Source organism: Drosophila gunungcola, unplaced genomic scaffold, assembly GCF_025200985.1.
Source record: "Drosophila gunungcola strain Sukarami unplaced genomic scaffold, Dgunungcola_SK_2 000051F, whole genome shotgun sequence".
NCBI classification, from domain to species: domain Eukaryota; kingdom Metazoa; phylum Arthropoda; class Insecta; order Diptera; family Drosophilidae; genus Drosophila; species Drosophila gunungcola.
Window position 1 is genome coordinate 459,663 of NW_026453216.1, and position 25,881 is coordinate 485,543.

Sequence of the window (25,881 nt, forward strand, 5' to 3'; positions counted from 1 at the left end):
TTCGGTCTGCCTAAACGTTTGTTCGTTTTTTCGGTACGCTTGAGCTTGAGCGGTAACTCCCCTAAAGTGCGTGCGTGCGGCATATACTGTCGCAGGGTTTATATAAAAAATATAAAAACCCTATTTAGATTTTTCGCTGTAATTCTCTCGGCACTTAGCTCCCTTACACCGTGTGCGATCGGTATATTACTCGTTGATTTTTTATTTTTTATTTAACAAATTAATAATTTATTAAAAATAAATATTTAACACCTCTTCGATACCAACCAAATAAATACAAATAAACGCAATGGCAACTAAGGATATCGAAGAGCTTAAACACCAACGAGATGTTTGCATGAAAAGTATTAACCGAACTTATCGCCACTTAAAAGAAGCTAAATTATCTATAAATCCGGTCGAGCTTGAGTGTCGATTAGAGATTCTAAATACGCACATTGAAAATGCTTCACTTTTGCAAAACCAAATAGAAGTGAAAGATACAAAAGATGTATACCGCGAAGAGTTGGAAAAGAGGGCCGTAATGACAAAGTCATTGCTGATCCCAATTTTAAATAAGTCCAAACAAAATAATATCGAGAAATCCGCTCCGCCAGCAAATCGCCCGCCTCAATGCCGTCTGCCGAGCGTTGCTCTCCCAACTTTTAGCGGAAAACACTCCGAATTTAAAAATTTAATAAGCCTTTTCGAAACTTTCGTTGACAAAGATGACACTTTACACGATATTGAAAAATTCAATCATTTAATTTCGTGTTTAGCTGGAGACGCTTTAGGAACAGTTAGGGCCTTCCAAGTCACTGCGGAAAATTATCCCAAAGCCCTTGCTAGCCTGAAGCGGGTGTACGATAATGATTGTCTTATTTTTTTTGACAACATATCGACACTTTTTAATTTGCAAAAAATTTCCCAGCCTTCAGCTACAGCCTTGAGAACCCTCATCGACACGGTCACAGCCTTGTATGACTCCTTGCTGTCTATTGGGGATGATAGACGCATTACCAATGCCATTTTAATACATCTGGTAATGAGCAAGGTCGATGCAGGAACTAAACGAAAATGGGAGGAACAGTTAGATTAAACTTCGGTACCACTTTGGAGCGAATGCGAGGCGGCCATCAACAGGCGATACCAACACATGGTAGCGGAAGAGGCTTCCAAGCCCAAAACTGTTCAGCAATCCCAATCTAACCCTAAAAGAATGGAAATAGGAGTTTTTCGTTTGTCGCTGCCAGGATCGACTCTGTTCAATGCGTGTACAAAGCGAAATATTTTGTCGTTGACTGCTCGACTTTTCGAACCACTTGGCCTCTTGTGTCCTTTGGTCACAAATGCAAAGATTTTTTTGCTGGAACTGTGGCTTCGAGTCGCTAACGATGCAGTTGCTTACGTCGTGGGAGACGTTCAAAGCGACGCTTCTGCAGCTGCCGAAAATTAAAGTATCGCTATTCGTCAACACAGATCCACAGGTCCCGATTCAAATATATGGTTTCGCTGACACTTCCATCATCTACGTTCGTACTCAAACTGCTGAGATTTTAAAGTGTCTTTATTGACCGCCAAATCGAAAGTAGCTCCCCTCAAGACGAAAACTTTGCCTCGCCTTGAGCTGTGTGCAGCTCACCTTTTAGCAGATCTCTATAATCGTGTCAGGCCATTGCTAAATTCTCCCATTGAGAATGTTTTCCTGTGGACAGACTCCGAGATCACTTTACACTGGATTAAAACCCATCCCTCGTCGTTGTCGGTTTTTGTTTCGAACCGGGTTGCAGAAATTCAGGAGTGGTCGGAGAAAGCAATTTGGAGACACGTTCCCACGAAAGTCAACCCAGCAGATATAGTGTCCCGAGGATGTGACGTAGAGGAGCTTACAACGTCCATTTGGTTCGGTGGGCCTTCGTTCTTGCTAGACTCAGAAAATAATTGGCCTGTAAATAAACATTTCGAACTGCCGGCTGATGTAATGTCGATGGAGCTACGCAAATCGGCAATAGCTCTCGTAGTCAGCCCAGAGCCAAATTATGTGCTTCAGAAAATAGAGTCTTTTTCGTCGCACCTGAAGCTTCTGAGAGTTTTCGTGTGGGTTTTTCGTTTTATTCAAAGGTGCAGAAAGGTGTCGAAGCCCTTTGAAAAAAGTATTTCGCCAAGAGAACTGGATTTCGCTTTTGATAAAATTGTCGAAGCTGTCCAATTTCACGAGTTCAGGGACGACATAAGTAAAATTCGGAAGAATAAACCGGTAGCAACGAATATTCAAAAGTTAAACCCTTTTCTTCAGGAAAATAAATCGGATTGGTGCTCCTCGACATTGCTACGAGTTGGGGGTCGGTTATTGAATGCTCCTATCCCGTACGAAGCCAAATTCCCGTTGTTGCTGTCTAAAAGCTCACAGTTCGTCAGATCCTATGTGTCATACCTGCACGTTACGAACTGTCACGCTGGCCCACGAGCTCTCGTAAGTCGTCTGCGCGAGGAAATATGGCTAGTTAATGCTCAAGAAGTCTGCCGACGAACAGTTCGGTCGTGCATGCGCTGCTTTCGCTGTAAGCCGCAACTTTTGACGCAAATTATGGGAAACTTGCCAGCAGATAGACTTCGAGCTCTCCGCCCGTTCAATATTTGTGGCGTTGATTTTTGTGGTCCCTTCAGCACAACGTATCGTATCCGTGGTAAGCCACCGTACAAGTCGTACGTGGCCTTGTTCGTCTGTTTTGCGTCCAAAGCGGTCCACTTAGAATTAGTGTCTGACCTAACCACTGATGCGTTCTTGTTGGCATTTCAAAGGTTCGTGAGTCGTCGCAGGATTCCGGAAAAGGTGTGGTGCGACAACGCCACCAATTTCGTCGGCGCAGATCGCCACATGAGAGAGTTCCGAGCCCGTCTGGAGGAGCAGGGGGGCGGTATCGAAACATTCGCATCAAAAAAAGGACGCGAGTTTGCGTTCATACCGCCCAGAGCACCGCACTTCGGCGGACTATGGGAGGCAGGTGTGAAGTCTGCAAAGCACCTGTTCCTTCGGACGGTAGGCCAAGACCTCTTGACCGCGGAGGAGCTCGGAACTCTGCTCACCAGCGTGGAGGCCGTGCTCAATCTCCAGGCCCCTCGGCGCTCTAAGCAGCGACCCGAACGACGGCGAGGCCCTGACCCCCGGGCATCTGCTCATCGGCGGCCCTCTTCTGGCCCCACCATCAGCGGCGCTCCCGGACCAGATCAGCCTGACCTGCTTGCGACGATGGCGAGGTGTCTCGTCTCTCAGGCACAGGTTCTGGCAGCGATGGTCCCGGGAGTACATCTCCAGCCTCCAGCAGCGGTCCAAGTGGCACCAGGGGGAGCCCAACCTCGTCGTGGGAGCGCTCGTCGTCGTCGCAGAAGACAATCTTCCGCCCCAGCAGTGGAGGATCGGACGAGTGGTAGCGGTGCACGCCGGCGCCGAAAGCAAGGTTCGCGTGGAGGACGTCAGGACGCAGGACTGGCGAATATCGGCGAGCTGTCCACCGACTGGCCCTGTTGCCCGTTCTGGGCTGAAGGACGTCGTCCCTTCAGAGGGGGCGGTGTTTGCGCACTCAGCGCTTGTATTTAAATCACTAGTTGTAGGGCGAGAGCGGGAGCCAATAAAGCTTTCGTCTGTTCGCTCTTGCGAATTCGCCCCGTCTCTCGCCACCGTAGCATAAGCTAGGTTCTAAGAGAAATTATTGAAATATAATTGTTAGTGATCCATCGAACATCATCGTAGCCACTCCTTTTCGTCGCGCTTTCGACATAGTTTCACAATTTTTCGCAAATTAAAATCGTCTCGAACTACTGCGTTCACAAAGTTTTCGCGTTGTTAATACAAAATAGTATTTAATTTTTCATCATCTTTTACTATCGATATGGACCATAAGTAAAAAAAATTCCTTCCCGGCCCGGGGGACAGATTTTAATAAGGGTTTTTAGTGTCGACAGAAATTTGTTAACTGATGAAAAGAACGCCCAAATAATAACATTAGTGTGATTAGTGTTCTATTCTTATCTATGGGTGGGAGAGCTATATTTTAACCCCGCACAAGTCCTTTGTGCAGTGTGGGAAACATTTTAAGGGATAATACTAGGAGGCTCAAGTAGCCTGCACTCACAGTGCTAACAACTGTTCCCTTGGATTATTTAACAGATCGTTAATTATGGCTCTGGATCGATTGACAAACTGATATGCACAGAGCTAATAAAATCTTATAATCGGGATTATTATCTTATTTCATATATCCCGCAAAGTGCCTTGTTTATGCCTAACTTGAGAAACAGAACAGAAATCGCCTGATATCAGTTATAGTCAAAGACATTCTATAACCGCTCGCAGGAGGTCATTTTACATGTTAAATGTATAAATATTTTGCTTGACTCAAATGGCTGCTCATATACTTATATTTTTACGTGTTCATGTCTTAACAATCAATAAAATATAAGAAAAATAAATGAAAAAAAACTAAAGTACCTGCAAAACGTAACTTATGTGTCAAACATGGCACTGCATCACACGTTAATTCGCTACATGTTAACTTGAACTTTATTACGGCACAGCAAAAAGTTAACAACCCTACCACAAACGTTCTCTTTACAGCATCAAAGAAATTTGCAGATTTTGCTTACTCACCACAAAACGAAATCAACCCCATATGACACCCTTAAAATGCTAATTTTTTATACCGGAAATAGTATAATTCAGCAAAATGCCTTTTAACGACATAATGCGGTGTATAATGAAAATCAGTGTACTCCGTTTATGTCTGGTGGCAATTTATGTAGATAACCTATCACCGAAAACGTCAATCCTTCGAAAAATCAGGTCAGTGGAAATATCAACTTGATCCCGGAATTTAAACCATCGGACCGTATGGATAGGAACGGCGCACTGCCCTGTTTAATGACTATTATTTGGGTCTTACCGAGTTCCATCGAAAATTTGTGCCAATGATTGTTTCTATTGACTTGTGTGTAAGGCAGAACAAGTCAGTGTTGATTGGTTATATGATCAGTGACAGGCTTTTTTAGGCACACAATAAATTTCAGATGTTTTCGCAATAGGGCATGCTAAGTTTTGTTCACAATCTAAAACAAAAAAATTATTGGCGACTCGTGTTCCAATTTTGTAGGTACTGTACATCTGCCGAGAGTAGGTATCCTAGCAACAAACATAAAACTTTTGCAGTTTTAAAAGCGGTTCCGGACTTCACAATCTAAAACAAAAAAAATTTTTGGCGACTCGTGTGCCAATTTTGTAGGTACTGTACAGATGCCGAAAGTAGGTATATTAGCAACAAACTCAAAACTTTTGCTGTTTTAAACTTAACGATAGGGTTAATAAATAATTGGTTCCACAAGTAGCATATTGGTGGACTAAAATACTTTGTTCCGATAGTAAGTTAATTTGTTTATTAATTATTATTAATTATTTTTACTATCGCAAAATTCGTCATGTTATTGTCGTAAGCAGTGCTCCCGACTCACTGGGATTCACTAGAACGCAGTATAATTTCGGAAGCCTATGACTTGTTGATTACTATGCTGCTATTAAAAGCAGCTAAAGCCACTTTAAGCAGATGATGTCATCAAAAAAACCGACCATGGAATGGACCTTGTTTTAAGGCGGTTAAGTGATGCATTATATAGTCATGTCAAGATGCTTTTGAACTTTATGATCTTGAACAAACTATCGGAGAGCATTTGCATTAGGCTCGAGGGTTGCCTGCATTATAATGACCAGGTTCCACCAGTTTTTCGTAGGCTTCAAATTGATGATTTAATTATGACCAATTATACGCATTCGTAGATGTAACCAAAAACTAGCCATACTTGCCCTCTAATTTTTTAAGTAAAATCCTGAATGTAAAGCCAGTGTTCAAACATGAGCACGCACAAACATATGTTAACTGTATTAAACCGCTGAAGCACTGCAATGTTAAGCATTTCTCACGTTCGGGTCACCAGTTGATCACAGCAACGTCTGATCTAGAGATTAAGAGTTGTACGAAGTTTATGTTAACTACACCCAAAAAAATTGTTTTAGACAGTGAACTATTGTTACATGAATTTTAAACTATTGGATATCAAAAATTTCTCAATAAGATGCGTATTAATTTAATAAGTTCGGTAGTTTTAAAACAAATCTTTCGAGTTTAGCAATTCTAAACTCACGAGTATAAAATTTAACCTCACTCGGTGTATTTATCCCTTGGTAATGTTTATATATAAATTTTTACTAATTCCTTCAATGAAACTCATTATTTTTGTGTAATTTAAAAAACTTATGGCACAATTATTATTTTTTATAAAAAAAAAATATATATAAAACTCAAAAATAATTATTATTTTTGATAAAAAAAATATAACTCAAATATAATGATTATTAAAGATTTTTATATTTATTACTCAAAATAAACTTCAATTTTAAGTCACGGCGTCTGTATTAAAATTTTTCGACAAAATTGTTTCAAATCCTTGTAAAACCATCACAAAGCTACTCCTGAGAACCTTTGATTTTTTTACTGCACTGAAAATTGTTTAATTCATTGATTTATATTTTGTCCGTACAGAATAAAACTCAATTGTTGGTCACGGCGACTGTGTTCGATTTTTCGCCAAAATTGTTTCATATCCGGGTTTAGGAATCAGAAAACCACACTTGAGGACTGTTAGTTTTATTTTCTGCACTGAAAATAATTAATATTTTAATGATTTCTATTGTTTTGTTTGTTTTTTATATATTTTTGTAAAAGATACGTAAGCTACTCCCAGTATGTATTTTAAAAATAATTTAAGTTTTTTTTTTTAATTTTTATTAATACTTAAAACTATTTTGCGATATTTACTGAATAAAAACGTTAGTATTTATGTGTTTTCTCACAACAAAATAATGGGTCTGACCCGTAAATTAGACTTGTTTATCAATGACAAATTAAAGATAAGAAAACTTACTCGGAACCGGAGCCGAAGCCGAGCCCGGATTACGAAGATCGGGAATTCGGCTGTGTTTTACGCTCATGCATTTTTCTTATCTTTTTACAATCGCTTGTCTTAAGCCGCGCCGGTTAAAACTATTTTTTCATTGTGAATCGCATTACGAGATGGGCCGAAAGCGTAATTATATTCTTCGCAATTTTTAACATTCCACGTGGAAACCAATGCTTGAAAGTGTTGAATTTGTGATAATAGGCCAAAAAGAAGTTAAAAACGCCTGCATTGACCTGGTGACCGCTGCAAAGGTTCCGAGGGGCAAGGGAAGAAACATGGTCAAAGCAGTAGAACTTCTCAGCAGCTGCGAAGATGAGGATGCAGACAACGAAGAAGTTGCTGGTGAGGATCTCGATGATGAAGGACTGCTGACCAATATCCAAATTCACTCGATAAAGTCATTGAGGTGAGCATCACACACCCTTAAACTTGCCGTGAAGGATTTTTTTCAATCTGTAATCTGCTATTACATTGATAAAGCTCGACGAATTGTTAGGCTTTTAAGAATGCCAGCATACAGGAAATTTTATTTATTTATTTTAATTAAACTGGTAAAAAAAACGTAGTAAATTTATTTATTTATTTTGTATTTAATTTAAATTTCGTTCGCTTTGAGGTTAGCTATTGGGGTTTTTAGTAATTTAAAAACTTTTAAGAAGTTGAGACATATACTTATTTTTTTATTGATCCTTTTTATTATTAATATGTTGAAATCTAATATTTGTTTCGTATCTTGAGTAAAAAACATTATAACCCCGAAGAAGATATTGTAATTTGCGTTTTAAAAAATCGGACAACCATATCATATGGCTGCCATAAAAGCAATCGAAGAGTTTGTGGAAAATTCTCGGAGCTTCATTGTTTTTAACATATATACACTTAAAATATTAAAAGTAAATATATCATCGTTTTAAGTAATTTTTTTTTAAAGCGTCAAGAGTATACAAAATGTTGCATTGCAATTATATTATTTTCTGGATGCAGGTATTTAATAACCGAGGAGTTATTGCCACAGCCAATGTAAGATGTTGCGACTCGTTGGAATTCAACATATAATGTGTGCAACCATTCGATGAGTTTTGCGAGAGGTGCCTTAAAAATTCTTCAAATCTGGCAGCAAATGAGTAAAGTTCTGTAAGAAGGCTCGCCGATACCCTCAAACCGGCGTATATTGCCACTGAGAAGCTATAAAGTACCCAATTGTTTAAGGGTAATTTGAAAAATTGCTACTGAGGGACAAAATACAGGAATTTCCAGTCATACGACCAAGTTGCTCCCCCTTTGCGAGCCCAAAGTCATTGGTAAAGAAGATGGATGGAAGTGACCGTTTGTGCATTGATTTTAGGGAGTTGAATGCAAATACGGTCTCAGAAAAATACCCATTGCCCCTAATTGCAGACCACAAAATTGCCATTAAGGACTTTTTTTTAACTAAATTTTGTTTACACGAATTGTGAGCCTGCGCACACAATATCGAAATAAAGCACAAAACACGACGAAAAAACCATACAAATTGGCCAGGCATTTTTAGTTTGATCAATATGATTCTGCTTCTGGTCTCAGAAAAGCAGAAGTCGCAGTCGAAGCAAATGCAAAATGCAAGAAAGCAGAAACAGTCGCTGTTTTTCGTTTCTTTTCTTGCTGCTTTGCTTACAGTTATGAGCGTAAGTCGGGGCTGCGTCAGGTATCTATTTTCGGAAGTTGACGGTAGTCGCAGTCGGGTAAGTTAATGCGTTCGACTGTTGGATGATTTTTCTTTTTGTCGCTTTTGTTTTGTTTTATTGTGACAATAGCAGCGGCAGTAACGACGCAACAGCAGCACATACAAGAGAGCAACAAACAGCAACGGCAACTACAACACTACGCATACGGTACGAATACGGTACGGATCTTTAATTGCCGTCTTGACCATCGGCCTGGGGCTGATTCCGGATGAGCACTTTCTTTCCCTCGTTGATGATCCTGACGTTTATCTACCTCGCTTTGGGTGCTCTGGCATGATTCCACTTTTGTAGTCTCTGTTCAGAGTGCTAAGTTAGGTGCAATCCCGTTATTTTCTGTTTGTAAACGGCAATACGAAGCTCTCTTCTCCCCTTACATCGAGTACGAAAAAAGACTAATTCCTTTTTTCTGGCTGGTTATCCTTGTGTTCCTCCTGCTCTAAGTCAACTTTTCCTCGACGAATCTATTTCTCTTGCTTAGTTCTCGCCCAAGATGTTTCCCCCGATAGCCTCTGAATCTTAGCCAGCTTGTATCCTCCATAATCCTCCTTGGACGATTAGCGTTGCTCGTTGAGTTTCACCTTCTAGGCTTTGAATTTCATATAGACTTTTGCGTTCCGTTCGCGCTCACTTCTGTTTTCCCATTTCATCGACCGCTTTTAAATAAAAGCTCTGCTCTAATCTGCAATGTGTTTTAAATTTTTTTACCTTGGGACTGTTTATGTATATGAGCGTCATTTCTGTGTATTCCGCCCTAGCCTGATACGGTTAAGCTCTCGAGCTATACCGTCTTCTATTGTTACTAGCGCACTTCGTAAAAAGTTATCCGGCGCTTCGGATTGTGCAAAGTGTAGTTTCAGCGGTTGACTCTGACCTGGGCCCGACGCTGATACCGTTTGCCTCGTTGCGGAGTCCCTTTACATCCTTTGCTTAATAAGCATATCTTATTTCTCGCTCTGCTCACGGATACGATGCCTTGGTTGCGCTCCTAACTTGCTCCTGCAGGTCCAGATATGACAAGCCGGTCTTTGTTGCGATGCTTTTGACATTAATTAACACGTGTGATTACAGCCTGGTTTGGTACATTTTCATTGGCTTCTGCCGATCTATTTAACCAACAGTTCTGGAGTAATAGTGAGTTCCGAGTCCGTCGACAAATATTTTCAAATCGTTCACGACGAATAAAAAAATTCTTCTGTACGTGTGTTGACAGTGAACTCAATGAAATATAATCAATTCGATTCAGCAATTTACATTTTGTATAGATAAATAACCTAAATACCGACTGCTACTCCATCTTCCGGGCTTTTTTGTAAATATAATCAATCCTCGAATCCACTTGAACACCCAAAAAACAAATCGGCTTAGCCGTTTAGGCGGAGTTCAGTGTCCACACACGTATAGAAGTTATATATATATAAATCCCAATATAACAGATAATGTTATTATCTCTAAAGACTGACCTTCTGTTGAATAATACGCTCAGAAATGTTATATCTATAGCTCGTCCTAACACTGAAAAAAAGGACTTACAATCTGATATTGATTGTTTGCAAAGATGGTGCCAGTCTAAACTTTATAGCTGAATTGACTTAGATGTAACGCAATGACTTTTTAATAGGGACTAAAGTTACCGATTTGGGAGTTTCTCCTTACACAAAATTAAAATTTTACATAGCACCTACTGATAACAAGACCATTAGTGCTCTCGAGATAAAGCGGTATTTAAATTAATTAATAATTAATTATCCGTGGTAGTTTTTAATATTGCTTTTCCGTTTGGAGTCCCCAATATCAATTAAATATATTCCGTACATTACAATCAAAATTTCTAGGGCCAACGACTCGAGATTTGGAAGGTAAAATATTTTTTAACTTAGTTTTTTTTTATTCTGAAGGGGTTCTGCACTCCAAGAGACAGCAGCTAAGAAGATGGTATTTTTTGAGCAGGTTTTATTGGACAGACATTAGGCAGATTTCTTACATGGTGGACTCTGGATCGTTGTGACCCCAGTTCCATAACGAAGATATAGAAGAAAAGCTAACAAAGCAGATAACAAAGTGTCCAGTGTGTTTGGTGGTGAAGTGACAGCCATGTAATATGGTGAAGACAGTAAAGAGGAGTTGTCAGAAGGTATCATTCCTCCAGAAAATGTCTTACCACCGCTGTCGACAACAGCAAACGCTGTTGTGTCATTGGCCGTCTGTATAGAGAGATGAATTTGTGCCAACCTTTTTTTTGGTAACGATAAAAAGTGAGTTAGGAACTCCGATCTGGTGGTATTAAGATTGGTCCAATATGCTAGGAGGTCGGATGTGGTCATTGGCTCAGATAGAGGAAGTCCAAACGTAAAGTGTGTTTGGTGGCGAAGTGACAGGCTCGAAATATGGCGAAGGCTTCAGCAGTCAAGAGGGAGTTGTCAGAAGGTAGCATTCCTCCAGAAATGGTCTTAAAATCGCTGTCGACAACAGCAAACGCTGTTGTGTCGTTGGCCGTCTGTATAGATTTTGTGCCAAGCTTTTTTTTGTAACGATAGAAAGTGAGTCAGGAACTCCGATCTGGTGGTATTTTTTTTCGTATTAGATTATGAATGTATTTTTTATACGAGCTGCATGAATATTTCTTCTCTGCGAGTGCTCGGTAGGCCAGACTAGGCTAATATGGATGCGTTTAGGGATTTTGAACACCATCTTAAAGAGGAAGGTTGTAATCTACTTTAAAGAGCATCAGGGCTCGAATAGTTAATATAAGTGTTTAAATAAGTGTAATAATGTATTTCAAAAATACACATTTAATAATGTTATGTACTCATGCCCAAATTGATATGATATGAAAATCAGAATGGGTTGGTTCGACTCAGAGCAAAAGTTGGAATTAATGTTAAAATAGTTAACCACACGGATGCTATTGAGGCATTGTGGATACTACTTCTGATCCTGACAGTTAGCAGTGTTGCTCAATTCTTGCTCACATTTTACTTTTAACATAATAAAATAAATAATAGGAGTTATATTGGCAGAGCCAACGAATTGAACAGGATGTTTGCGCACTTAGCGCTATTATTTGAATTTAAACTGAAGTTATTAGTTGTACAGCGAGAGCGGGAGCCAATAATGCTTTCGTTCGTTCGCTCTTGCGAATTCGCCCCGTCTCTCGCCACCTTTTAAGAGAAATTGTTGGAACATTAAAATTAGTGATCATTTGAATTTTATCGAAACCACTTCCTTTCGTCGTCGCAATTTTCGCTAAAGTATTGAATGAAGTTGCAAGCCCAAGGTAAAAATTCGAAACGAGGATTAGTTTCTCTCCAAGTTTGTCGATATGCTGGAACCAGGTTAAGGTCCGAACCGGTGTAAAACGACCAATATGTTTTTAAAATTGATTTAGAAAAAAAAGGTTCCGGTTCATTTTCGAAAGAAAATCGTAGCTCCGGATATTGGTTCAGTTTGATTTAAAAACAAAATCTAAATAACTCCGGTTCAGATTGAACCAACTCCGGAGCACAGCCCTGGTGATAACACAACGTGTTCGAACGATTTCCGCAATATTTTGCTTAAATTAAAGACATACTCTATTTTGTTGACAGAAAAAAAATAATAGAAATTAAATCTTTCTCTCCAATCGAAATACTTAAACGTGTCGTAGAGCTTTGTTACACTTTCAGACATAAAAAAACTAACTTTTGTGGCTGTTTTAAGCGCTACTTGAAAACGCGAGATGCATTCAGAGATACGATTAGATTTAAAGCAAAATTCATGAGGCTTTTATTCTGTATACTTTCTGTACTTTTACGAGGGTCGAAACTAATATTTTTGGGGCGTCGTTTCAGAGTAAATGATTTCCATTTCTTTTCTTTAATAAACACTTTGTTCATTGAAAAAAGTTTTGTTTCGAAATCTAAGACCAAAACCGTTACAATTTGTTTTGCTTTTCAATTCTAAATTATTGAAAAATTTAATTCCACAAAGGAACTACTTATTTATGCGCGACTCGTTTGGTTTAAAGTATACTGCATTAAGCGGAAGCCCTAATGGCTTAAGGGGTTATATACAGTAAAAGGCCGAAAAAAGCGAATTTTTGAGAAAATAGATAATAACTGTAATTTGTACACATACTATGTTATATCTTAACTGTATTGTAAGACTAAGAAATGGAAAAAATATTTGTTTGAGAAGGAGCCACAGCTAGTCTCGGGGAGCTCTTCGAAAAAAGGCGTTTCTCGGCAAACACTATAGCTTTGGACTGGATACTTCGAAATTAAAAAAATCAAAGAGACGTCGTTAAAGTATTTTCATAACTAGTAATTTCAAAGGAATAAGCTAAATAAAGTTTTTTGACAAAAAAATATATTTAAGCAGCTAGTTGGGGTACTATTTTTTTGGAGACTCGGCAGTCAGTTGTTTCTCAATATTTTCGTAAAACAAAAACCTTAAATTAAAATTTAAAACGTACCTTATTATGTGTCAAAAATTTCAAAACATTATTATTATGTACTTTCATAAATCCAAAAATTGCATATTTTTCGTGGGTTACACTGGTATAACCCCTTAAAAACATAACACAATTGTTGTCACTTATAAAACCTAAGTTTTTCCGAAAAACATATTGTTTTTTGTACAACAGTGAGTTGTTGTTAAACAATTTTTTGACCATTCAAAGGCTTTTGACAAGAATTGTATATCACTTCAAGAACATCAATTTCCGAAAATGTTTGGTTCAGTTTTTCAACATCTATGAGAAGCATACCAATTTTCAGACTTAGTTTTATGAAAATTGTCTCTTTGTACCCTGTGTAAGGGGTTATATACAGTTAAAAAGTGAAAAAAAACGAAGTTATGAAAATTTTTTTTCTGAGGTTAAATTAAATTGTCTGATATTTTGTACACATATAATGTTATATTTTACTTTATTTAAAGACAAAGCATTGGAAACAATATTTTTTTGGAAAGGATCTACAGCTTATCTCCGGAAGCTCCTCTCAAAAAAGGCGTTTTGCGGTTTCCACTAAATCTTTGGACTGGATCCTCCAAATTTCAGAAATCAACAAAAAAATTGAAAAAAAATTAACCGAAAAAAAATGTTGGATTAATTAGTAAAAAATAAATTATCTATGTATGTTAAATTTGTAGACTAATCGGTTAAGCCGTTTTCGACTTGTGTTGGTTATCGACTTTGAAAACACCATTTTGAGTAAAAGGCCTTTACAGTTTGTACTTGTTCGTGCAAGAACTCTAAAACGCCTTTTTAAATTTGGGTGCAACTCAAAAATATTCACCGGAAGAATTTTCAGTGTGTTGTAACGAACTGATTTTCTTGATTATTTGCTCGCTAAGCTCAGAAAATGTATGTGTTCGTCCCACCAAATTTATTTAAACGTGACCACCCATTGATCGGTGAAAACAGACAGAAAGATTAGGGTATATAAGGATTTTTATTCGCCGACTTGACCTTCGGCTTAGGTCTTGTATTGACAGTGTAGTAATATGCTTCGCCGTCAGTTCCTTCCCACGTTAAACGGCTCGCTGCGTTATGACTGCTGCGAAGTGATGTCGCCGTCACCTGCTATGCTCGTGCTATCTTTTGCTGCCTTTGGCTCGGTGGTATAACAGGTCTTAGGGATGCGTCACCGTTCCCAGGGTGAAAAGGCACTGTGCTCTCAAGGCGTACGCCTTTTGCAGCCACAGCCACCTCTCCCTTGCTCTGACCCGGATGGTCGCACCAGACGTCGGCTCAATTTCTACCTGATGATTCAAGCGTACGCCGGAAGCCAACGCAGTCCCTGGGTCAAACGCCATGTTCTAGACAAACGATTCCACCCTACCCTCTCTGGCGCAGACTTTAGAATTCGACGTATCTGCTGCTCGCACGGCGCTTGTCGTTCGTCGTCCTCGGTGTCCTCGTTGTCCTTGCTTTGACCGGCTCCGCTCCTTGTTGTCGGAGATTTGGAAATCTTTCGTTCTGTGAACTGCTGTGCTCTTAACGCATACGCCTTTCAAGATGCTAGCTGAACAAACGCGCGTCCTTCCGGGCTAGTCGCACCAGGACCTTGTACAATTCCTGCATGACGATCAGGCATTCGCCAGTTTTAGACAACTTTCCTTCCGAGCCCACGGTTCCTTGTCGAAGGACTCTATTTGTTCAACTCCGTTGAACACGCCGGGTGGGATACCAAGCTCGAATCGCGACAGAAGTTGTGACAAAGCCCCTGGACTTAGCCGTGTGATGCCGTAAGGACCTCAGCTACCTGTGTCTCAATTCGGAGTCTTCAGCTCTAAGTCCCGAAGGTCTCGACGTAGCGATCTTGCTTCTTGATGACTCCGCACGGCTCTGCTTCTTGCTGACGTTGATTCGCTGTGTTCTTTACTCGCGCCGGTACTCGTATTAGCTTTCACTGATGATAACTGCTCGATGATTGATTGATGACAGACTGATCCCGCTTCCAGCGTCCGGCCTGCTTATATAGGCTTCTGTTTACCGTTTATTCTCGGTGTCTCCTTGCCTCCAGGTCCAAAGTCCACGGTTATATCGTTCGACCTTTCGCCCTCTGCGCACGGCACCAATATCAGGGTCCGAAGTCCGGTGCCGTCCCGTTACTTCCTTATGCACACTGCTCTTGGCTGCTCCTTTATATTGCCGTCTCTGTTTCACAGTCTCTCTGGCCTTGTCTGGTGCTCAGGGTACAACTCTCTCTCGCCGCACTACCGTTACTACGGGCCAATTCGCCGCGTAACTGGTTACTGATAGGCGACTGCTTGCATGCGTTTATTCTGCTTGCTTTTTAACTTGTGCATAAAATAATAATAATAATAAATAAAATAAATTTTATAAATTCTAACTGTATATCAGTAACCCTCAAGGTCATTTGTGCGACTTGGTGATTTTGACAACATGTCTTCCAGTTAACATTTGTTTAATCGCTATTAACTTTGTAAACGGTGCTACGCTTATTTTATATTTTAGTAGGATTAGAGTAGAATTTCAATTGAGATATATAGACAAAAGAATAGACAGGGGAAGGTGGTTTCTTCCGTGCACGCAGTCCACGATAAGCGAACTATCCAAAACAGATCAAAATAAATCGGCGGTGTGTGTGGGGGACGGATCATTCAATAAGGAAACCGACTATTCGCTTGACACCGAAATTCTTTTTTAGATTGTGGAAATATACGATACAGCCCTTATGGCAGATACAATTTTTGAAGATTCTCGCAAATTTATCTATAAAAAAGTTATTGAAAATTTAATACTATTTTGTATTAATAACGCGAAAACTTGTGACTGCAGTAGTTCGAGACGATTTTAATTTGCGAAACTTGTAAAGAATCTATTTCGAAAGCACGACGACGAAAAGGAGTGGCTTCGATGACGTTCGATTGATCATTAACTTTAATATTTCAATAATTTCTCTTAGAACCTAACTTATGCTACGGTGGCGAGAGACGGGGCGAATTCGCAAAAGCAAACGGACGAAAGCTTTATTGGCTCCCGCTCTTGCCTTACAACTTGTGATTTCATAAACAAGCGCCAAGTGCGCAAACAGTTATATTTTAAGTTTAATATATACATATCTCAGGATTGAGAAATAAACAAAGGACTGTCAACCATAAAAAATCAACTCCTCATTTAAAACTCAAAGTTATTAAAAGTAACAATATGATAAAAAACTTTAACTCCTTTATTATAATAGGCAAATTTAAGCCCCTCGCACCATTTTAGGTTAATCGCTCGATTTTTCTAAGCTGAGCCCCTTTCACTCGTACTTGTTGTTATGATTGTGGAGGTACCAGATTTTTTTCCGACAAGACTACTTTCGTTTGTCTATTCAATCGTATAGTATTGTTCAACTTTTTGAAAACTGTACATATAGACCGGATCGAGTCTGTGCAAAATACCTTTTCTCAATTTGACAATATACTGTTCTAAACTTCTTTTGATATTTTTCAAATTCAAATTTTTTTTTTTAATTATATGTCAAATAGTAATTAGTAATGTCAAAGTAATAGAAATTAAGGATTTCTGACGAAATCGACGTTATTACATTTATTATTACAAGAAATTTAAGTTTCTGGTAGTTGCTACTAGTTTTAGGATAATTATATTTCCTAACAATAACTTCGCAAGATATTTTTTTTAAAAAGAGTATGAAAAAATGTTGTCAGTTCTTAATGAAATTATTTATACCTTTTGGCATCTCAAAAGGCTTGTAATATTATTATTATCTTTGATGTTCCTGAGCACTTAAGTGTTGATTTAATGAGACATTTTGTCACCCTTCAGACGAAGGAGTTTTCTAGGTTTAAAGGTATATTCCTCAAGGATTGTAAGCCTTCTGAGGCTTGGATTGGAAATGGCATATTACTTTGCACGAAACTATTTTAAATATTACTATATATAACCCTATTGTTCGGACGAAAAAGTATAAGATTTTGTTAGCCGATATTAATTGATCTAGAGACATAATTTACGATCTGTTACTCAAAACAAGACATGGGTGCAGTTCTTAGTGCAGGACACTTGAGATGGCTAATATTATCGCTAAAGATCTGTCTCACACCTGTGCGGGGGACAAAAGATAATTCTCCCGCTCAGGCAAACAGATGCGGTCTCTGCGTAAGCCATAGGAAAGACTAGAATAAGAATCTTGGAAACAATATTTGAAACAATATAACAGCTTTTTAATTAAAAACTCTAAGTAGAAGGTTTTTCATTTAGTTGGCATCCCCGACATATCGGTTCTTCTACAACTCTGCAGTTTCCCCCCACCATTGGTAAGAGAGTCAGACCTAAGTATTGAAAAGTAAAAGCGCTTGTTTAAAGTTGCTTAAAATAATTAACTCTTGTTTTCTCCCACCAGTGGTAAAAAAAAAACAGAGTATAAATTCAAAATTGGATAAAAAAGAATCTATTCTGTTTTTAAAAACTTAAAAAATAATACAACATTTTTTGTTAAACGGTGGTCGAGAAACCGACAAGTTTCAAACAAAAATTAATTTTGCCATCATGCAATTCTATTTTGGAGTTTTCGAGGCCAGAAACATCAAAAAAGTGCTTTCAAAAATTAAAATAAATAAATAAATTATAATCAATTTTTTGAAATTACAAAAAAAAAAATTATAAAAAATAAATTTAAGCTTATAGTCAATAAAAATCGTCGCCATCGGAAAATAATCAGGACGTATCCAAAGCGGCATTTTTGGCAACAATTAACAACTTGACATCAACAAGAGCGGCAATTAACTACAATTAACTAATTTTATAGGGAAAAGGTAGTTGAGCTTAAAAAAATCGACCAAATTGATGTAACTAATATGAATTATGACGAAGAGTTCAATGAATCATCAGTTTGACAGTTCGACAGTGACAAAATATGAAGAAAAAACTCAAGGAAATTGTGCAAAGTAAGGTAGGGGATAAAAATCACAAAATTGATTCTTGGAGATTCCAAAAGTTGGCACCTGTTTTACGAGTTATTTAATAAACTCATTTATTTAAGAGTGGACCTAAGTCGTTCCTTAATATGTAATTACCTTAGCGGAATGAAAATAAAAGGAAATTTTTTCTGGTCAATTGAATCGCCTTCATGAGCTTCAAGTTTTACATGTTGACTTAGTTAGGCAACTAAGAATGTTTATTGACACAATAAATGAGTCAATTCACATGATAAAATTAAAGGCACAATTGTCCGATGAGGTTGATATAGTTTTTGGACACATAATAATCAGAAAACTTATTAAAGAAGCTCTGCAACTATAGAGCCATGTTAAAAAATCAAAAGAAATTCAAACGTTATTCGACGTTATTGAATTTTTGGAGCAACGTTTATGAACGACTCGCTCAATTCATGATAAAATGCCTGCAAAAAAAAAAATGCAATGTAAGAACATTGTGTACTAACAATTGTCAATTGTCAATTTAAGGCTTTAAGTCCAATAGAAAAAATGGAAAAAGTTAAGAGAGCACAATTGTGATTTAAAAGTTTATAACGATCATTGCATGCTTCACATAAATTATAATAAAATTTAAAAAAAAAGAAAAAGGTTTATACCTGCGTGATGTCGAAACAAGCTTTGCTTGCTACAACTCGCGTTCAATTGAAATCCTTAAATGGAGATTTTAAAACATTAAGAGCTTTAATTGACAATAATAATTTCGGAAAAATCTGAGCAAATTTTAAGATTACCGAAAATTCGATCCCAAACGGATATCAATGTAGTGTCTTCCACAGGAAAATGCAAATTAAGGCACAATAAAAGAAAGTTTTAAAAATGGAAGCACTAGTATTTTCAAAGTTAATGGGGAATCTTCTAGTCCACACAGTTAATGTTGACAAATCAAGGTGGAAGAATTATAATTAAGCTGACCCCGACTTTAATAAGCCGGGGATTACAGAACTGAGTATTGGGACAAATTTATATGCTCACATTCTGCAAAGTGGAGTGGTTAAAATAGATGGTCTCCTCGGTCAAAAAACCGGTTTTGGGTGGATTGTTTCGGGAGGTAAAATTCAGCAATTTTTTTATTTCCCCGATAGGTTATACGTTTGTAGGTGTTTAATTTAACATATGAAAATATGACTTTAGAATAGTATTTTAAAAACAAGAAGTCTATTAAACAAACTATTGAATATTTATAACTAAATGCGAAAAGATTTAGCCGGGTGTGATGCGCCTATTAATAGACATCAATCACGGCTTAATACTAACATATTAAAATCTAATTAGTTAAAAAGTGAAATTTCCAAAATAAAAGACAGTTTGTCTGAGAATTTAGTCCTGCCAGGAAAATGAACAGGTACATAATTAAAAAAGGTTTATATACTTAACTTATATCCCAAGCCAAAAAAACAAATTTCTGGTAGAGTACGACTTCTATACGACTTTATAAGATTTTTTTTAAATTTTTTGTCAGCTGTCTTTTAAAGTTTTATTTTTTATTTCGAGTTGTGGCCAATCGATCTTGGTGCATTTTAAAAAATTGTACTACCATCTTTAACATTGTCATACTGAGTAATTGGGTTGGATAAGTCATTTATCTGCAAGAGCTCGACAACATTTTTTTAAAATTTTGGGCTGTTAAACCCTTAAAAACACGAAAAAATCAATTGAAAAATAGGCAGAGTCATAGAAGAATAGTCTGAATTAGTTCGTAAACGTGTTACCGTTTTGAGATGAATGGAAAAGTTCTGCCTAAGCAAATGCAGTTGGTCAAAGCACATATACATGTGAATTAAGCAGCGCTTCATGCTCGTGTGAGTGTGGATATAATACAATAATAGATAACTGCGCCTTTAAGATAAGATAAACAAAGTAAACGTATAGGGTGACTGGTTCCTAAACATACCGGCCCCCCTGAACAGTTGTTCACCAAAGGGGCAAGACTGCCATTTTATTTATTGGACGTTTGAAGATTTCTTGAGCGATTTTAATTGTTACAACCCGGACCTTGTCGTCTTGGCCGGTGTGCACGCGTTAAACGTCCTAGAATCCATTTTGATGGCGTTAAATTGGTTCCTTAATTACGACCAGGGTGTTGACTTTCAAGTTCTCCTTCTCCTTCCGTATACCAACGTTGCCAAAAGCCTTGAAGCATTGCTTGCAGTTGAGTCCGTCGTTCTAAGCGGTAGAGCAGTGTAGGGAGCCCCAGTCAAAAAATGGGCAGGAGTAAGCGGATTCAAAGTGTTGTCCCCCGCTGAGCAGAGAGGACGGGAGTTCAGTAGAGCTTCAATCTGGATCAACACTGTTGACAGTTGCTTGAAGGCTGTCGATCCCATGATTCGCTTCATGTGTAACTTAATAGATCAAACTCTGGTTTCCCATATTCCTCCGAAGTGTGGCGCAGAAGGCGGTATGAAGTGCCACATTATTTATTTGTTGACAAAGAAATTAGCTAGTTTTCTTGCTTTGTTTCACAGCCAGTATCATCATTTCATCGAGTACGCGTCTGCTGCCATGAATGTGGTGCAGTTGTCTGAGTAAGGATCAGATGGCTGATAAACGCCTTGGTGGTTAGATCGCTTACAGCTTTGATATGGAGAGCCTTAGTTGTGAGGCATACGAATTTTGCAAACCATGCTGAAAAATTTAATACTATTTTGTATTAACAACGCGAAAACTTTGTGAACGCAGTAGTTCGAGACGATTTTAATTTGCGAAAAATTGTGAAACTATGTCGAAAGCGCGACGAAAAGGAGTGGCTACGATGATGTTCGATGGATCACTAACAATTATATTTCAATAATTTCTCTTAGAACCTAACTTATGCTACGGTGGCGAGAGACGGGGCGAATTCGCAAGAGCGAACAGACGAAAGCTTTATTGGCTCCCGCTCTCGCCCTACAACTAGTGATTTAAATACAAGCGCTGAGTGCGCAAACACCGCCCCCTCTGAAGGGACGACGTCCTTCAGCCCAGAACGGGCAACAGGGCCAGTCGGTGGACAGCTCGCCGATATTCGCCGTCCTGCGTCCTGACGTCCGCCACGCGAACCTTGCTATCGGCGCCGGCGTGCACCGCTACCACTCGTCCGATCCTCCACTGCTGGGGCGGAAGATTGTCTTCTGCGACGACGACGAGCGCTCCCACGACGAGGTTGGGCTCCCCCTGGTGCCACTTGGACCGCTGCTGGAGGCTGGAGATGTACTCCCGGGACCATCGCTGCCAGAACCTGTGCCTGAGAGACGAGACACCTCGCCATCGTCGCAAGCAGGTCAGGCTGATCTGGTCCGGGAGCGCCGCTGATGGTGGGGCCAGAAGAGGGCCGCCGATGAGCAGATGCCCGGGGGTCAGGGCCTCGCCGTCGTTTGGGTCGCTGCTTAGAGCGCCGAGGGGCCTGGAGTTGAGCACGGCCTCCACGGTGGTGAGCAGAGTTCCGAGCTCCTCCGCGGTCAAGAGGTCTTGGCCTACCGTCCGAAGGAACAGGTGCTTTGCAGACTTCACACCTGCCTCCCATAGTCCGCCGAAGTGCGGTGCTCTGGGCGGTATGAACGCAAACTCGCATCTTTTTTTTGATGCGAATGTTTCGATACCGCCCCCCTGCTCCTCCAGACGGGCTCGGAACTCTCTCATGTGGCGATCTGCGCCGACGCAATTGGTGGCGTTGTCGCACCACACCTTCTCCGGAATCCCGCGACGACTCACGAACCTTTGAAATGCCAACAAGAACGCATCAGTGGTTAGGTCAGACACTAATTCTAAGTGGACCGCTTTGGACGCAAAACAGACGAACAAGGCCACGTACGACTTGTACGGTGGCTTACCACGGATACGATACGTTGTGCTGAAGGGACCACAAAAATCAATGCCACAAATATTGAACGAGCGGAGAGCTCGAAGTCTATCTGCTGGCAAGTTCCCAATAATCTGCGTCAAGAGTTGCGGTTTGCAGCGCATGCACGACCAAACTGTTCGTCGGCAGACTTCTTGAGCATTAAGTGGCCATATTTTCTCGTGCAGACGACTTACGAGTGTTCGTGGGCCAGCGTGACAATTCGTATCGTGCAGGTATGACACATAAGATCTGACGAACTGTGAGCTCTTAGACAGCATTAATAGGAATTTGACTTTGTACGGGATAGGAGCATTCAATAACCGACCCCCAATGTCGAGTAACACCAATCTAATTTATTTTCTATTAATTGTTAGCCGGCTCGAGGTCAGGATGTTGAAAAAAAGCACAAAATTATTTCAATTTTGGTAATTTTGTCAATATATTTTGGTTGCACTTCGGCAACCGTCTTCAGGACAACTATAAAATAATTACAACGATTTTAATATTTTAACAAACAGAAAACAATTTACATTTGACATACATTTAATTTAAACGTCTGCGTCCGGTGACGTGGAGTTGTTAACTAATTTTTTCTTTCCCTAGTAAGTGTCTATATAAATGAGCGCAATTGTCAGTGTCCGTTTTGTAGTTCATCCGTATGTCTGTAGGTGTTTTTACGATATGTAGCATTTCTATGGTGAATCGTTTGGCATAGTGTTGTTCTTGTGATAAAATACTCGCCTCTTCGAAGTTCGGTGAGTGATTACTCTTGGCACAGTGGGACATGAGTGCTGTTTTTGTGCGCTCGTATGATGTCTAGCTTTGAAGTCCGATTTATGTTGTGCTAGTCTAGTTTTTAATTTAGATTTTGTTGTTCCTATACATGATATATATGTATCATGTTGCATATTTCGTTGTTGTTGCCGTTGCACGGTATTTTATATATTACGTATTTTTTGTCAATTTCATTTATCTTTGATTTTGTTCTGTTGTATATAGATTTTAATGTGTGGTCCGGTTTATGTGCGATACTTATGTTTTCTTTGTCGTAGCATTCCGATTTCGCTACACGTTCGGATAATGCCGGGACGTATGTAATTGACATATATTTTTTGTTTTTATTGTTTTTAACGCTATTTTGTTTTGTTGTTTTGTGTTCCGATAATAATGTTTTTATTATGTGTTTTGGGAAATCATTGTCTGTCAACATTGATTTTATCTCCTGGGTCGTCTCTTCGTGGTAATCCGTGTCTGAAATTTTGAGCATTCTATGTATACAGCTTCTAGCTGTATTTATTATCATTTGTTTTGGGTGTTTGGAGTTGAAATTGATGATTCGTCCGGATGCAATTGGTTTCTTGTACCATTTTAATTTTAATCGATTTCCACGTCTAATTATCACTGAGTCCAAATAAGGTAATTGGTCGTTTTCTTCTAGTTCCATTGTAAATTTTATATTATTGGTGAAAGAGTTGAGCATGGTCAGTGTAGTTTTAATGTCATCCTCTTGAATGATTGCGAACAGGTCATCTACGTATTTTGTCAGTAATCTTGGAGGTCGTCTAACGTGTTGTCCAGGAGAGTTTCCATTTCAATATCTGCAATGACCGGCGAGGCTGGCGATCCCATAGGCATTCCTTTTAATTGTGTGTACAAATTGTTTTCAAATTTGAAATATCTGTTCTCTTGAATACAAAATTTTATTATGTCCATAAATATTGTGTTTTTGTATTATTGTCCATTTGTTTTTAATTATATCCAGGGCTAGATCTGTGGGTATACTCGGAAATAATAAAATTACGTCAAATGAAATTAATCTTTCATCGTCGCCAATATTTGTGTTGTTGATATTTTCTTTGAATTCTTCTGAATTTTTTTACCCTTGCAGAGGGTATTATAATTTCAGTCAGAAGTTTGCAACGCAGTGAAGGAGACGTTTCCGACTCTATAAAGTATATATATTATTGTTCAGCATCACTAGTAGAGTCGATCTAGCCATGTCCGTCTGTCCGTCCGTCAGTCCGTCCGTTTATATGCAAACTAGTCTCTCAGTTTTAAAGCTATCTGCATGAAACTTTCCAAAAGTCTTTCATTGCAGGTAGTATATAAGTCGGAACGAGCCGGATCGGACGACTATAGCATATAGCTCCAATAGGAACAATCGGAAAAATAAATGAAAAAAATTATAACTTTGCTGTTTTTTAATTTTTTGTTTAGTTCTTCGACATATAGTAATGGTTAAATATTTCAGACTTACAATTTAAATTTCATCAAAATCGGACGACTATAGCATATAGCTCCCATAGGAGCAATCGGAAAAATAAATGAAAAAAAATTGTAACTTTGCTGTTTTTTAGTTTTTTGTTTAGTTCTTCGACATATAGTAATGATAAAATTATTCCGATTTACGGTTTAAATTTCATTAAAATCGGACGACTATAGCATATAGCTCCCATAGGAACAATCGGAAAAATAAATGAAAAAAAATTATAACTTTGCTGTTTTTTAATTTTTTGTTTAGTTCTTCGATATATAGTAATGGTTTAATATTTCAGACTTACAATTTAAACTTTATCAAAATCGGACGGCTATATCATGTAGCTCCCATAGGAACAATCGGAAAAAAAAATACAAAAAAAAATTGTAACTTTGCTGTTTTTTAATTTTTCTATTAGTTCTTCGACATATAGTAATGGTTAAATATTTCAGAATTACGTTTTAAATTTCATCAAAATCGGACGTTTATATCATAGGAACAATCGAAAAAAAAAAATACAAAAAAAATTATAATTTAGCTGTTTTTAAATTTTTCTATTAGTTCTTCGACATATAGTAATGGTTAAATATTGCAGAATTACGGTTTAAATTTCATCAAAATCGGACGACTATATCATATAGCTCCCATAGAAATAATAAAAATATATAAAATAACTATCTAATAATTGAGCTGAAAATCATCATAGCTTCAATGTTTTTAAACATATACGCAAGTAAATCATAATTTTAATGTTTTCAAAAATTTAATTCTAGCAATAGCTGCAAGGGTATATGAACTTCGGCTTGCCGAAGTTTGCTTCCTTTCTTGTTTAAGTTGTATTTGGAGTCTATTGTTATGTTTTTTAATATGTCAATTATGTATTTGCATAGTGCATAGGATGGTGATCCGATTGAGGAGCAGATTGGTCGTAGAGGGGTTCCTTCTTTATGAATTTTGGGTAGTCCATATTGTAGTATGCTCATATATTGGGTACACACTGTACCGCTTATATCACTATAACATTGTAGCATTTGTTTATGTCCGAATATTCCCAGCACTTCAAGTGCAAAGCAATTCGACCCACACAACAATGTTATGCACATCCTAAATGCTGAGTCGGCATGTCTGCATGCGCGGCCGACCATTCGGTTACCATGTGAGCATAACACTCTCCCTCTCATGCGCGGCCGCTGCTTGCGCCGCCTAAATACACTTACGTATACATTAACATATATATTGAGATACATAAGCGTTGGCCGCGGCGCTGCTCGTGCAGCTATATGAATTGTAAGCCAAGCCAACGGTAGTCTTAAGTGAGCATTCGAGAAATGAGTCCCGATCTAAACGGACGATATAATAAAGAACAATATATCTTATAACATTACAGTACATTCTTTTCTTGTGGTTATAAAACAAAGTCTAACATACATACACCCAACATTACATGGCGACCGTGACATGTGCGCGAGAAGGAAGTGAGACTGTTTAATTTTTGTCTCTGCGCGCTGTGTAATTTTCGTTATTTTGGCCCCATAATGCGTAAATCGGCGAATTTGGCTAATTAGGGCCAGTGCTTAACAAGTGTGGCCGTCCAATGTGGACGATGCAAGCCGATCCCTAATCCTCGGCTGTCCAAAATTAGGCTCTTCAGA

General features: G+C 38.6%; 2 protein-coding genes across 3 annotated transcripts in view; one reads left to right on the forward strand and one right to left on the reverse strand.

Moving 5' to 3' along the window:
• Positions 1–25,881, forward strand: part of LOC128264029 (synaptosomal-associated protein 25) — a 475,697-nt gene that overhangs the window by 326,750 nt on the left and 123,066 nt on the right. The gene's annotated exons all lie outside the window — the stretch shown is intronic.
• Positions 20,916–22,086, reverse strand: LOC128264028 (uncharacterized). The gene is made up of 2 exons (XM_052999311.1): positions 21,962–22,086; positions 20,916–21,846 (listed from the first exon to the last, which is right to left on the reverse strand). The coding sequence occupies exon 2, from the start codon at positions 21,768–21,770 to the stop codon at positions 21,108–21,110; it is 663 nt and encodes a 220-aa protein (XP_052855271.1). The 5' UTR covers positions 21,771–21,846; positions 21,962–22,086; the 3' UTR covers positions 20,916–21,107.

Bases quoted from the DNA above. Each gene is read 5' to 3' on its own strand.
- LOC128264028 (XM_052999311.1), bottom strand. From the start codon at position 21,770: ATGAGAGAGTTCCGAGCCCGTCTGGAGGAGCAGGGGGGCGGTATCGAA.